The sequence below is a fragment of the Cenococcum geophilum genome (assembly GCF_001692895.1).
Source record: "Cenococcum geophilum 1.58 unplaced genomic scaffold K441scaffold_19, whole genome shotgun sequence".
NCBI lineage: Eukaryota > Fungi > Ascomycota > Dothideomycetes > Gloniales > Gloniaceae > Cenococcum > Cenococcum geophilum.
The window spans coordinates 828445-844273 of NW_027137577.1; the positions used below are offsets into that span (position 1 = coordinate 828445).

At 39.7% G+C, this 15829-nt stretch overlaps 3 protein-coding genes across 3 annotated transcripts; all 3 read left to right on the top strand.

Moving 5' to 3' along the window:
- Positions 1-4483: 4483 nt before the first annotated feature.
- On the top strand, positions 4484-4881 carry K441DRAFT_718295 (uncharacterized protein; the record flags this gene model as incomplete). Its single annotated transcript, XM_067654007.1, has 1 exon — positions 4484-4881. A coding segment is annotated over one exon (177 nt), but the record flags the coding sequence as incomplete, so codon positions are not given.
- A 2679-nt stretch (positions 4882-7560) lies between these two features.
- Positions 7561-8603, top strand: K441DRAFT_659327 (EF-hand). Its single transcript, XM_067648509.1, has 6 exons — positions 7561-7713; positions 7791-7873; positions 7923-7932; positions 7972-8190; positions 8294-8424; positions 8450-8603. The coding sequence occupies exons 1-5, from the start codon at positions 7662-7664 to the stop codon at positions 8422-8424; spliced, it is 495 nt and encodes a 164-aa protein (XP_067504386.1). The 5' UTR covers positions 7561-7661; the 3' UTR covers positions 8450-8603.
- Positions 8604-10365: 1762 nt separating this feature from the next.
- K441DRAFT_559157 (uncharacterized protein) lies at positions 10366-10518 on the top strand (the record flags this gene model as incomplete). Its single annotated transcript, XM_067643438.1, has 1 exon — positions 10366-10518. A coding segment is annotated over one exon (153 nt), but the record flags the coding sequence as incomplete, so codon positions are not given.
- Between the last annotated feature and the right edge of the window lie 5311 nt (positions 10519-15829).

Consider the following 15829-nt stretch of genomic DNA (forward strand, 5'->3'; position numbering starts at 1 on the left):
TAGATATATATTTACCTAAGTAAGCGCTATAGGCTCTCCTTTCTGTATAGCTTTACTACCACCACTACTATAATAGCCGCAGCTATAGCTGTAGCTAAAGCCTAGGTTTAGGTCTCTACTTATATACTATATAAGCCGCGCGGTAAACTTTATACGGGCCCTTTGGCGTAAGTAGACTAAAGGGCTAGGAAGTAATCCTTCTATAGTAGCGCTAGATTCTAAATAGGGCAGTAGATAGCGGGCCGGCCGGTAAAAGGAGGTTTAATAGTACTCCCTACGGCTTAAGGTTATTAAGGAGATTAAGCGGGTCATATAGGTCTAGAAGGTTAGCGAGAAAGCGGCTATATAGTAGGTTAATCTACGGTAGGAGCAGATATAGTACTTACTAAATTAGCTTTGTAAACGGCTTTAAGTAGGTAAAAAGGCTTTAAAATAGTTATATATATGACTTCTAATAAGATACTAAGAGGTCCTCTATTAAAACCTTCGTCTATAGCCCCCTAGGGGCTTATTTTAGTGCCGTATAAGTTTAATAGGGTGCTTTAGGGTGGTGGCGCGCAACTTAAAACGCGAATATCTTTATTAACCTATAGCCGATTCTTACTATTCTAGTGCGAGTAAAAAGCGCTCAGCAGGCTCTTCGCATAGCGCTTAATAGGTGTTAAGAGTATAGCATTACTGGTGATTAAAAATCGACTATAGATATAGGGTAACATCTATAGTCGCTAAACGCACGGACCTCCTCACCCGCGTAATTGTAACTTAGCCGCTGATTTAGCTATACAAATATACCTATGGATATACTATTAGTATTAACTGCCTAGCTAATCCTCAGTTAGCCGAAAAATCACGTATTTAGCCAGCCACCTAGGTCAGATTTGAGGATCTCCTTAGCGCCACTAGCGCCAAGCTGAGGAGATTTACGTATCTAGGGCTACCTGCTAATTAAGCCGCTAATTAACGCCAACCGTAGGGTAATTAGGGCTATTAAGGCCCTAAGTATATATAAAAAAGTCCTCCCTACCTATCCTTAATCGCGGTAGCATGTCTGCTATTATACCTACTATATAAGATAGCGCTAACTAACCGCGTAGAGATTAATATCGCTAATAATGCCAAATTACGCGCTAACGCGTAGTATATCCTTACCCTTACGCGTGCTATAAGGCCTAAGAATATATCTTTAACGTATAATCTAAAGCAGAAGGAGTTTAAGGTAATACCCCCCCCCTTCTAAAAGTATTACGGCCCGTGGCTAATATATTATCTAGCTTTAGGCCTTCTATAAACGGAAGTAGTACTATAATAGTAATACCGTTATAAAGGATAAGCTACTTCTCTTCCTTATTAAGGAGGTTATAAGCCGGCCCTTAAAAGGGAAGAGCTGTAAAGCTAATATTAACGTACCCTAAGAGGAAACGCGGCTCTTATGGCAGTTAGTTTATAGCTATATTACTACTCTAATAGACCTCTATTAGATGCAGAAAGCTATAAAAATAAATAGCTACCTATTTCCGCGGGAGGATAGCGTTAGGAAGTACCTAAAGACGTTATAGTAGAGGGACGCGTAGCGTAAGAAAGAGTAGTTTGCTAATAAGGGTAGAGATACCCTCCTTAACGGCTATACTAAGGATAAGTTCTAGAGCATCTGCTGTAAGCTCTAGGCTAGGGGCGCCGCCTTATCCCCAAAGTACTACTTCCGCACGCTTATTAATATCCTACTAGGCTACTATATGCTTACCCGCGGCGGCGATAGATACTCTACTAAGATCTTAAATCTATTTACCTTTAAGTTTAAGGGTAAAGGCCCTACGTACTATATACCCTTAATATTTACTATACGCGTAGGTAAGTAAAACCAGTATAGCCGCCTTAAGACTATTAGGGCCCTATAGAACAGGAAGCCGCTTATTTATATACTTAGTAGGCTAGCTTTCTATCTCCTATACCGCTAGGATCTTAGTACGGAGCCGTTTCCAAACTTTAGTAGGCGCTTAGTATAGTATAATATACGCCTAATTAAGGGCGGTAGGGACCGTAAGGCGGCCCTCTTATATAACTCGCAGCAAGATTAGGTTGCAAAGGCCTTCTAGTATATTAGCGTCTTTTTAAAGAAGAAGACGCATATTAGGCGGAGCGCCGGCGCCAAAACAGCGGAGCTAAAGGGGGTTAGCGAGGACCAGATTTGGTATACTAGGAGGTAAAACCAAGAGTAGATAGTAGGCTGTTACTTAAACTCTCTCCCATAAGAGTTTATAAGGTTAATAGTAGGGCACCCCTTATAGATAAGCTGCTTTAAAATCCACTGTGTGGGTATTACGCCGCCTAATATACTACTATTAATAATATAGCCCAAACTAGATAAATAAAAGGGCCGTTTTAGCCCGTAGCTATACTAAATTAATAACCTTACCGCTGCGGGGGTTACAAACCTTCTCTTTTACCTCCGTAAGGTCATTCTATAGGATTTAGTAGCCCTTTATAAGATGTTCCTAAGCTATCTAGTATAGAGCTACCCTATCTTCTAGTATAAGGCGTATAAGGCCTTTACGTAGGATCTAGAGCCCTACCTATAGGAAGAGGGAAGCCTAAATTAGCTGTTAATTCTCTACTAGGCTATACTACTTCTTACTAACTAATTAAAGGCTTTACGCGCTAAATATAAGTAGACAGCTAGTGAGGTTAAGGGCTTATTAGACTATTTAGATAAGTCCTAGTAGGCCTAGTCTTTATAGCTTTAATTACTAACGTCTAAAGGCCTTACATTTTAACTAGAAGCCCCTTTAGCTATAGCTGCGGCAGTAGCTGCGGTATAGCCTTAGGGCCGGTCTACTGACCCCCTACATCCGCCTATAAAAGCGGCCCCTTTAGCTCTATTTGTTACGGGATCTAGTAAATATATATCCACCCAGGCAAGCGCTATAGGCTCTCCTTTCTATATAGCTTCGCTACTACCGCTGCTATAACAGCCGCAGCCGTAGCCGCAGCTAGAGCCTGGGTTTAGGTCTCTACCTATATACTATATAAGCCGCGCGGTAAACTCCGTATGGGCCCTTTAGCGTAAATAGACTAAAGGGCTAGAAGGTAATCCTTCTATAGTAGCGCTAGATTCTAAATAGGGCAGTAAATAGCGGGCCGGCTGGTAAAAGGAGGTTTAATAGTACTCCCTATAGCTTAAGGTTATTAAGGAGATTAAGCGGGTCGTGTAGGTCTAGAAGGTTAGCGAGGAAGCAGCTATATAGTAGGTTAATCTATAGCAGGAGCAGATATAGTGCTTACTAAATTAGCTTTATAAACGGCTTTAAGCAAGTAAAAAGGCTTTAAAATAGTTATATATATGACTTCTAATAAGATACTAAAAGGTCCTCTATTAAAACCTTCGTCTATAGCCCCCTAGGGGCTTATTTTAGTGCCATACAAGTTTAATAGGGTGCTTTAGGGTAGTGGCGCGTAACTTAAAACGCGAATATCTTTATTAACCTATGGCCGATTCTTACTATTCTAGTGCGAGTAGAAAGCGCTCAGCAGGCTCTACGCATAGCGCTCGACAGGTGTTAAGAGTATGGCGTTGCTGGCGATTAAAAATCAACTGTAGATATAGGGTAACATCCACAGTCGCTAAACGCACGGACCTCCTCGCCCGCGTAATTGTGACTCAGCCGCTGATTCAGCCATACAAATGTACCTGTGGATATACTATTGGTCTGAGCTTCTGAGGTAAAGCAAAGATGTAATTATTTAACACCTTATATATCTTATAAACGCCGGATTTCCATGTCGGCAGCATACCGTTTGATTAATTGCTATAGTAGTCCTTTACTAGGAGTACGCTAACCTTCCTTAATATATCTATATCGACCCTCTTGGTATAAAGTGGGTGTATAACTTCCTAAAACGGCAGAATGAGCTTCGTTATTGCTATATACGTTTAATTAATTAAGAACGAGCTCTCGCAAATAATAATCCCGGCCTTATTTAGAGATTCTTTACTAACTACACTAACGCTATTACCTAATACAATATTAGCGAATTTAATAGGTGGAATATAGATAAGATGGGCTATGTAATAGGACTAGCTTTTTCTATAAAAGTAGTTATACTAAGAGGCAGAATTATTAACTTTAAGACGATTAATGGCAATAGGGAGTGGGTCACCTAAATTAACTCAATTAGCATGCATAGACAGATAATTCCACCGTTTATCATTTTTAAAGGAAAGCAGCATATAAATATACTATGGGAAACAGCAGAGAAAGCTATAGGCGAGTGCTTAATTGGAATAATGGAGAATGGCTAGTTAAATAAAGAAATGGGCCTTAAGTGGCTTTAATATTTTAAGCGTTATACTTAACAAACAGAGGCATAGGAGGCCTCTAAAATTAATATACTAAATATTGAATACTATAGCTACCGATTGCTTATTATAGATAGGCATATCTCTTATACTAATATTAAGTTTATAAAGTTCTGCTAGAAGTATAAGATTATTCCTATATATCTTCCACCTTACTTAACCCACTTTTTACAGCCTCTAGATCTTATTATCTTTTCGGTGGTTAAGCGCCTATATTTAGCTAAAGTTGATAAATACTTAGCTTGCGGTATTACTGGTATTAATAGAGACTACTTTCTACAGATCCTGGGCGAGATTAGGCCTTAAATATATATACCCGAACTCATTAATAGTGCATTTAAAGCTGCAGGCCTTCTTCCTTTTAACCCTAATTAAGTCCTTTAACGCCTTATAGGGCAACCTTCCTATGCGCGACTATATACACCTTAGCCCTTAAATAAACTAACGCTTTTATCCTTACCTCTATATCTAAAGACTCTAAAAAGCCACTCTAATTGAGCTTGGTACAGCTATATAATCCATTATTTAAATACTATTACCGAAGTAATTAACGTTATTATTAGGAAGCTTATAAGCTATATAGATATAATAGATAAAGGTATAGAAATACTACGGCTAGAAAACATAGAGCTTTATAATGGTGCTGCAGATAGGAGAGCTAAGAAAAAAAAGAAGCGGGTAGTATTTTCTACTAAATCGGTCCTTACTACCGAATAGGCTAAAGCACTTATTGACGCTAGGGAGGCTGTAGAGGAGGCTAGGCAGAGGACTAAGAATACTAGACAGTAGCGTAGAAAGGAGAAAAAGGAAATAGCTATAATTGCTTAGGCATAAGTTTAAAAAAGGAAGGAGGCTTGGGCTACTACTATAAAGGCTAAAAAGGCTGCAGATTAATATAAGAAGGACTTAGGAGAGGCTAATTAAGCTATAAAAAGAGCGTAGAAGGCGTTAGTAACTACGGGCAATATATTAAATAGAAAGAAGACTATAGAAGCTTATATAGCAGCTGCTTAAGCAGTAGAGGAGGCGAAATCTAAAGCAGAAGCCTTAGCAATACTATAGAAGCAATAGAAGGACTCCTTCGCAGCAGCTATAGAGGCTATAGCTCGCTCTAAGGCTCTATAAGACGCTATAAAGAAGGCAAAAGAGGCCTCTTAGTAGTCTATATAGGCAGATAAGGAAGTGGACGATAAGGAAGTAGATAATAAGGAAGTAGACGATAATAAAGTAGACGATAAGCTAGGTAGATTAAGTAACAATAAGGTGTCGGATATAGATAAAGATATTAGTTAGTACTAAAAACACTAAAAGATATTAATATAGGGCCTCTATTATATTAAATTAAGGCTTTATAAAATCTTAGTAATATTATAATGCTATGCGATGCCTTTTACTAGTATTTTACCTATAATTATTATTATTATTGATTCTTAATTAACGTCTGATGCGGTCCCAATTAAGGTCCATGCAGACTGTAGCCGTGATGTAGGTATAAAAAACCTCCAAGGGAGACGTGAGAGGTAATACAGCATGTACCCCTCCAGGTAGCACGCCCGTACTACGTCAACGGGAGGAAAAATACCCTTTGGTCTCTGCTCTGACACTAGTCTCCTAATAAGACTTAGTCTCCTGATTGCCTTGCTTGCCCTATCTGCCGCTTATGCCATGCTTTCTGATATTATTGTTATAGGTTGCCATTAGGTATTGTGTCTTGCCTGCCCCTAGCTCCTTACTGCCCTATATACCCCCCACCTGCGGTCCTCCTGCTTATAGCATGAATCCAGTCCTGTATAACCTTCCTAGCGGAATAGCGGGGTAAACTAGGTGTCCTAGGGCCCAAACCTAGGTCCCTACTATCTCCCAGCCAAAAGATGTAGAGAGAAAACCGCGTATACTTAGTAAACCCAGGCTAAACGGGTAGGGTAAGGCGGGTGGTTAAGAGGCTCGTCACAGGCCTTCCGCCTGTGAGGTGTATATGTAGGTGCCGTACGGTATATTGTGCTATACCGCATAAGAAGAAGGGGGACGCCGTAGGTTGTGCTGCCGTGGATTAAGTGTACTAGACGTGTACATAAGGTCGTAGTAGTTATGCTTGTAGTCCTCTGCTAGGGCTCACCCTCCTAGCAAGAAGATTCTTCCCATCGCTACTACGTCGCAGCGCCGGCGCTGCGCAGCCGTACACACGTCTCTGCGTTTGCTCTAGTAGTCTATTGGCACGGTCCAGATGGAACGCCAATAGCTGCATACTAGGTTCCCGGGCTCCACCGCGTGGAGGTGCAGAGGCCGATTTTTTGGAGTCGTCTTGCCCGTATTGTTGACTAGGTCTTAGCGCCAAGACCCGCGAAAACTCTGCTGTTCTGACGGCGTCGAGGGCGACGCATTCGAAAGCGCCCTGTAGCCACGACGTAACGCCGCTGCATCAGTAACAGACGAGATCCTCACTCTCAGCTTGACCGTACGGACAAGATGAGACGGAAAAGAACCCCCATAGGACAGTATGGGTCGGATCTCGATTTTGGTGTTCCTCTTCTTTTACCTATAATTGGGCATTCGGCAGTATTTTAATATTCGTAAGCCCACTTAGGAAGGCAGTACTAGCCGACCGTTATAACCCTATCGCCGTCATAACTCTGTCACTTACGTTAACTTTAATAAAAATTATATTAGTAGTAAAAGTATATAACGTATTCTACTATCGAGCCGGCAGAACCATCGAGCCGGCAAGTCCATTTCCCTACTAAAAATTATAAAAATCATAATATAATATCTTAACAACCACTTAATAATAAATTCTAATAATTTAGATTTAGACTTTTATATACACTCTACAGCTTCTATTAAAGTTGCATAGTAAATAGTTTAGTAGTTTTTAAGGTATTAAAATTTGGGGGCCAAAATATAGCCAAATTACTATATCTTAAAAACTACTAAACTATTTACTATGCAACTTTAATAGAAGCTGTAGAGTGTATATAAAAGTCTAAATCTAAATTATTAGAATTTATTATTAAGTGGTTGTTAAGATATTATATTGTGATTTTTATAATTTTTGGTAGGGAAATGGACTTGCCGGCTCGATGGTTCTGCCGGCTCGATGGTGGAATACGTTAATTTTATTTATTTATTTAAATTTTACACCTATATATTAAGTAGTAGTGGAGTTATTAATATATAAAGTTAGCTGATTTTTGGCTTACTAAGATATTACTTCCGCTGTCGCTAGCCAGCGCTAACGTGGAGGGACCGTGAAAAGGAACCCTATATACCCAAGGACAACCTAAACGCTGTAATTATTACTACTGTAACTATGGGAAACGCTAACTCTGCCATATTAGATAATATTGCGTTAGGGTTAAACTGTATATGTCTTTATGCTCGAACCTACACTTGTCGCGTGCTTTAAGTTATTGAATATTTAAGCCCTAATAGGTTACAGTTAATCGAGATAAAGTAAATAGGCTGTGTAAGCGGTTTATAAAGCTAGATAAGATATATTTATTTCTTCTAAGGTGTCTTATAGTCTATTTTAAGCGATATAGTTATCTAACCTTAAATATTTTCTGTGTAGGATAATTCTGGTATAATTAAGCGCGATGAGTTCCTTACTTTGCCTTAAGTTTCATCTAACCCCCTTATAACCCGTATAATTGCCATATTTAATAAGGATGGCGGTAGCGATGTTAATTTCCAAGAATTTATATCTGGCCTTAGCGCGTTTAGCTTAAAGGGCAATAAAGAGGAGAAGCTAAGGTTTGCCTTTAAAGTCTATAATATTAATTGCGATAGCTATATTAGCAACGGAGAATTATTTATTGTGCTTAAGATAATAGTTAGAAGTAATTTAAAGGATTAATAGTTATAATAGGTATATCCGGGATAATAGAAGAACGTTGGTAAGCTAAGCGTATTATACTGATAACAAATTATATCTGTAGATAGTGGATAAAATAATTATAGAAGCAGACCTTAACCGTAACGGAAAGATTAGTTTTAAGGAGTTTACGAAAATGGTTAAGAATACGGATGTGTTAATAAGCATAACCCTAGGTAAGGGTTACTATGAACCGTAAATTAAGTCCGCTAATATACATGCAGATTAGTTTTAATTGTTCACCCTTATTATATCCCGTTTTGGCTTAGCAGCATAGAGTTTATAGTTAGGGTTGGGAATTCCTTATTACTTATTTCCTTAAAACACATCAGCTATTACTAAGTAACTCTACCTATCCCAAATTTACGCAACTGTGCATCCTTGTAACACTATAAATAGCTTAGAAAGTCATAGGCGTTGGTAATAGTGTATAGTAATAACCCATGATACCAGCTTGGTCAGATAGACTTATGTATATAATTATTATATTTGTTTTAGTTCTCGGGTATCTCCAAAGGAGAGGGCCGCTAATTAAAGACTACTAAAAATAAATTGCTTGCGGCTCTAGGTTCCTTAAAATAACGGCTAATAATAAGATAAATAGTATATAAATGTATTAATGCGGTTAAGTAGAGTCTAATTAAGGCTGGATCTTGGGAAGCTATCTCCGCATGCTCGGAGTTTACCACAATTAATAGGAGTCAAATTTTAAGCACTTTTCTTACGGTCACGAGTTTTCCCCTACGCTATTTCGGAATTATCACTCAAAATTTAGTCTTTGCGTGTGGCCAAGCAGCCGGGCTGCGGAAAAGTTTTCAGTTCTTGCCTCTAATTATTAATTTGCTTTCCGTAAAAATGCCTTCCTTGCCGTCTTTACACTTCACCAGCTTAGAAAGACCTTATAGGATTTCGGCAAATAAAATAGGGTACTGCTTTCTATTTAAATCTGTTACTATTATATACAATAAAACCCAACTCTAAGACTACTACTATAAGTAATGAGAATTCTCCTAAACGAAAGAAGGAGTTATTAATCTTAGAGCTAGGTGTTTCTAGTTAGTAATATAACTAGTTTAGGGCTTTAATTAGCTTATATCTAGTTGGTTTTAGAAGCTTTTAATTAACTAAGTAACTAGCTAAACCAGTACGTCAGGAAAACGGGGAGTGGCGTAGGAAATTTAGTACTGCTAAGAGTTTATTTGGGGCCCAGGGCTAGCTTTCCGCCATATCCGCCAAAGCCTAAAAGGGCGTGTTCGGTTGCAGCTCCAGATTGAATCTGGTCAATCTGGCGACTTTTTGATCTGGAGCTCCTTCAGATCGGCAACCGCGTCAAATTCGCACGCTTTACCGTATATAGTAGTTGAACTTGAGCTCTTGGCGTCAGATCAATCTAGAGCTTTTTTCTCCAGATTAATCGTCAAGTTAAATCTGGAGCTCTGCTCGTGCCTTTGCCCACCATGCCCCCACCGCCACCACCCTTACCGATGATAGATTACTACTGCAGCTGCAAGCCCTATACGATGTCCTCTTAATTAATTCTTATTGTCGCCGTTCAGATCCGACCAAGCAGAAGACGTCGCTAATCCTAAGCCCCATCTAAGGCCTTTTTATTAGAACGATCAACCGAACAGTTGGCTTTATTTCAGATTGAGTACGACCACCAGATTAAGCGCCACTACGGAGGTCGGTAACAATGCCAACTGCACCTTCCTAATTAGGAAGTTTGGCTTACCGCCCGCTGACCGCCCTAATATACTGACGGCAGAAAGCAACTGCAGCCTTATCACCTCAATCACACCAACACTAACGCCACCGGATCCCCTTAATTCGCTCCAAAACTGCTGGTAAGGACTCTCCCAGCTTAGTACTAACCATGGGGTTCTTTCAGCTCGCAACTAGGGCTTAGGCCCTGGCTATGAAGGCTATAGGAGCAACTCTTAAGCGCATCGAAAGCATCACTTAAATAAAGCGCCGATCGCTGCAATATCTCTTTAAAAAAGCCCTTGATTGTAGCTGGCACCCTAAAACCAATCCTCTTATCCTTAATGGCTACCTTATTAACGCTCCTCGCGCTGGTAAAAAGCTTAAAGTTACCCGTAAGTTTGAACAGTGAATCCTCAAAAAAGTCACTACCAATTGATTTGGCAGAGAGAAGTCCTGCGCCTATATTACTGCTGAGTGCGGCTGTTCTGCACAAACCGTCTGGCGCGTTTTACAACGTCATGAATATCGGAAAACAAAGCCGACAAAGAAGCCTTGCCTTACAAAAGCGATAAAGGAAGCTCGCCTTTAGTTTGCTATGCAATATAAGGACTAGATAATTGATAATTAGAAGAACGTTATCTGGAGTGACGAAACGGGCGTTGTTCTATACTATAGAAGAGGTAGATATAAGCTCTGGCGTTTGGCTTAGGAGAATATAAAGAAATCGTCTATTCGTCCTTGATTTAAAAAGGCGACTGAGTTTATATTTTAGGGCGCTTTTTTATGCAACCGGAAGTCTCCCTGCCTTATATGGAGACCAGAGACTACAGCTAAGAAAAAGGCCTCTAAAATTAAGCTTTAAAAAATTAATGAGGCAATTAAGCCAGAGCTTCGTAAGGCGTGGGAGCTCACCACCGGTATAAGATGAATGGGCCTTTGCAATAAGCCAGGAAAGAAGCCTTAGTTTTAAATAACGGAAGAGAATGGTGCCATTAAGCATACAGCAAAGAACGGCGGTATTAATTAGTATTGCTACCTTACTAAGTGCCTTCTACCGATCCTTATTCCTTTTGCAATTAAGTGCTAAATTAATCGTCCGAATACGATTATCCAAGAGGATAAAGCTCCCGCATACTCATCTAAGCACCAAAAGATCTATTTTGACGCCGCAGGCCTTTAACGGCTGCTTTGGCCTGGCAACTCACCTAATTTAAATATAATTGAACCCTACTAGTACTACCTTAAACGAGCCACTATAAAGAAGGGAGTACTAAAGAATTGAGCAGAAGCTAAGCGAGTATGGCAGAAGGCATAGAACGAGCTTAAGCAGTAGCGAATCCAAGCTTAGATTAAACGAATTCCACGTCATATACAAGAGGTTATCCGTCTTAAAGGAGGCAACGAGTATTATAAAGGCGCTGCTGATTCGGCAAGAGACTAAAAGGCACTTAAAAAGATAGACCAATATCACCACCAGGTGGTTAATTATATGCGACAGCAGGTGCTTTTAAGCCTTAATCGAGCGAACCCAAATAAGCCTCTGCTTAGAAAGCCTCAGCCGCTAGAGCTTCCGCAGCTCATGCAAATGGGCCCTTATCTACTAGATAAACTTATAGACTTGGAGCCTTTACACCACAATTATAATCCAAAGCTTCGCCGCCAACGTCGCCCTAAATGGGAGGTTCTCAAGTCTACTAAACCGAAAGCTTCCTCCTATAAGCCTCTTAAGCCCCTACCACCTATTAAGCCTCCTCTATAACCGCAATTGATTTAGAACCGACCGAATATAAAGGCAAGAAACTGGAAGAAGGTAGAGTTTAAAGTGAGCTTTATAGAGCCTTAAATCGGATAGCAGCAGCAGGAGCAACGGCAGGAGCAGCGGCAGGAGCAGCGGCAGGAGTAGCGGCAGGAGCGGCGGCAGGAGCAGCAGGCTCTTTAATACCAAGCAGCGGATATTAGGTGGCGTACAGTGAATCAACCAAAAAGGAAGTGGGTAAGGAAGGAGGACTCTACTGCCTCTAGTGAGGCCGTAGACAACGGTAGAACGTCTACTGAGGTTCAATTAAGCCCTATTGACGATGAAATTAAGCCTCCTGCAGAGCCTTCAAAACACCAAAAGTCTATATAAAATGACGTTAGAAAGGTAGGAAGGCGGCAGTAGGTTGAACGGGTAGAGTCTTCTGCTTAACCAGTTAGGGACGTTCCTGAGCCTCCGCAGAGTAGGAAGCTGCGCCCGCGCAGGCCTTTAACCCTTCTAAATAAATAGCTTATTAATTAATTCATCAACCTTATATACATTAACGATTGTATAAAGCTTTATATGTGATTTTGGTGCGTTTAGCGTTCAGTTTCATGATTTTTGGTAGGCGGTGAGCCAAACTTCCTAATTAGGAAGGTGCAGTTGGCATTGTTACCGACCTCCGTAATTATCTTCTAATTGACGCCGGTGAAAGCACGGATCAATGTCAGATTGAAAAAGCTCCAGATTGCAACCGAACACACCCTAAAGCTATGCGCCAGCACTAAGCCAGCTAAAAGTATAATACTTAAATGGCCGTGGCTAAAAGAGCGCAATATTATATATATTGCAGTAATAAACTAGCTTATAGTTATAAAATTAATATTATTACTATTATTATAGATATTGCAGATATTATATATATTACTATTATTAAAACCTTTATTTATAACTATGCTTTTCTTTTACAGCTCTAACTCTTTATATATTTATTAATAGCTTATTTACCTTTTAAAGAAAATCCTCATTATACAATATATTAAACTAATTAATATTAACCTAAGGATTAATAATAAAGCTTTAGGGCTCTAATCTAAGCTTTAATAGCGCTATATACGCGCTACAGAGCCCTAATAAAATATTATAAATATAACGTCTACTAATACTTCGTTAGCACTTTATAAGAGATTATTGCTATAACTCTACCTCTATTATACTATAAAAATTGTTTACGTGACCTATATTTTTAAGATAAAGTAGATTAACTAAAACGCCTATATATTAAAGCTGCCTACCCTATAAGTTTAACCTCTTTTTATCTATAACTATAATAATTAGTTAAGCCTTTTTAGGAAGCATACTGCTAAGAGAGTATATCTGCCTAGAAGTAGCAGTTTATATATACTTATATACCTATATATAGTCTTGTCTTTATTTACCTTTACTTTACTAATTATATACGTATTAGATAAACCTTTTAGTTATAAAGTCTAGGTTCTTTCTATCCCGCTTCTAATATTAGATTAAGTTATAAATATATACAAAGTATAAGCCTACTTTAGAAGAAACCCCCTCTTTATAATCTATTTAAATATTAATAGTAAAAGCTCTATCCTGCTTATTACAATTCTTTTATAAAAAATATAGCTAGTGCTTTAATAAAGCTAAAAAGCCCTATTTTGTTTTTAACTTAATATACCTAGCGCTATTTTAATTAGGATACTAGCCTCTTCTACTATATATCTATCGTCCTAGTTAATAAACTAGCCTATATTAGTTAGGTCTACTAGTTATATTAAAGTTATAGTATAAACTACCTTAGTAATATCTACTAGTAATAAAGGTTTTATTACTTTAAGCATACGGAGTTCTTCTATTGCTATTATTTAGAGGTATTAGGTATTATAATAGAGTAATTACTCTTAGTAGTTAGAGCGCTTATTTATATAGTTAAAGAATGCCTTTACTAGAAGCTTAATATCTATACTAGTAAGGCTATCTATCTTATAGATATAGTAGGGGTAATAGGTAAAAGCGTAAAGTTTTAAAATATTAAAATACCGTTCCTATATTGCCTAGTATAATAGGCAGAAATTAAAGAAGGCGATTTTTGTCTGGTCTATAATATAGAGTAGGGCTCCATGAAAATCGGCCTCTGCACCTCCACGTGGTGGAGCCCGGGAACCTAGCAGTTATCATTGGTGTTCCATCAGGATCGTGCTAATTAACTGCTAGAGCAAACGCAGAGACGTGTGTACGGCTGCGCTGCGTCGGCGTTGCGACGTGGTGGTGTGAAGAATTTTTCGCTGGGAGGGTGAGCCCTAGTAGAGGCTCAAAACACGACCAATACATCTTAACATGCGGATCGTTAGCCCCCTAACGAAAATTTTGACCCGAGTTTATAAAAGCTTAACCTAAGTTTATAATTAATAAGCCAATTAATTAACCTAAAGCTTTAATTTAAAGCTTTATATAGAGCTTAATTACTATATACTAGTAGGGGTATAGATTTACTTTACAAATCTTACACCTTTGTCGTGCTTCGAAGTAGGGGGTAAGCTTTAAGCAAAGCCTTATATAGAGTTTTAGTAGAGCTTCGTGTAAAGCTTTAGTAGAGCCTTATGCAAAGCTTTAGTAAAGCCTTGTATAGAGCTTCGTGCAGAGCCTTGTGCAAAGTCACATGCAGACGTGCAGACGTGCAGACGTGCAGACATGTAGACGTGTATACGTGTATACGTGCAGACGTGTAGATATATAGACGTGCAGACAATTATAGAGCCTTTTTAGTATATCAGTACTGCGTGTTAGAAAAGCTTTAGAGCTCCGTATTAAGCCCAAAGTAGAGCTTTAAGTAGAGCTTTGAGCTCAAGGGGGAGACCCCCTTGGACCCCGCCTGCGCACTGCGCACTCTATTTACTACGTGGGCAAAGCTCTTATAGAGACTTTAGTAGAGCGTTTAGTAGAGCTTTTGCAGAGCTTCGCATGGAGGTTCGTATAGAGCTTTTATAGAGCTTTTGCAGAGCTTCAGTAGAGCCTCATATAGAGCTTCATGCAGAGCTTCGGTAGAGCTTCATGCAGAGCTTCATACAGAGCTTCATGCAGAGCTTCATGCAGAGCTTCGGTAGAGATTCATGCAGAGATTCGTGCAGAGCCTCGGTAGAGCTTCGTGCAGAGCTTCGTGCAGAGCCTTGTGCAGAGCCACATGCAAGCGTTCGCTTGGGCGATTAACTGCAGAGACGTTTATAGAGACGATCGTATGGGCAATTATACGAACGTTTAATTAATTGATCGTTTATACAAGCGTTCGTAGAGACGTTTATACGGACAATTATATGGGCAATTATAGAGCCGTTGTAAAACCGCTGTAGAGCCGTTTGTAGAGACGTTCGTAGAGACAATTATAAGACTTTCTAGTATATCTATGCTGCGTGTTAGTAAAGCTTTGGAGCTCCATATCAAGCTTCGAGTAGAGCTTTAAGTAAAGCTTTAAGCTCAAGGGGGAGACCCCCTTGGACCCCCCTTGCGCACTACGTACTCTATTTGCTGTATAGCCAAAGCTCTTACAGAGGCCTTAGTAGAGCGTTTGGTAGAGCTTTAGTAGAGCTTCATGCAGAGCTTTAGTAGAGCTTTGTGTAGAGCTTCGGTAGAGCTTCGTGCAGAGCTTCGGTAGAGCCTCATGTAGAGCTTCGGTAGAGCTTCGTGCAGAGCCTTACGCAGAGCCTTGTGCAGAGCCACATGCAGGCATTTACACAGGCGATTAACTGCAGAGACGTTTGTAGAGACGATTATATGGGCGTTTAATTAATTGATTGTGTCAGGGCACTAAGCAGGCTAATAGAATGATACATATAATACTCTATAAGGAAGAATCTCAGGGGCTCAAAGGCCCCAAGAAGATATCTACACGATGGCCCGCGCGCTGTCACGTGACACGTCGCTGAGCTCAAAGAGACTGCCCAAGTACCCCCCCCTACCAACAGATTGTATAGGCGTTTATACGGGCGTTCGCATGGGCAATTAATCGATTAATCGATTGGTTAATTATATAGACATTCGTAGAGCCGTTCGTAGAGACGATCGTACGGGCGTTTAATTAATCGATTGTATGGGGTTCGATCGTGTAGACGTTTATAGAGCTGTTCGTAGAGCTGTTCGCAGAGCC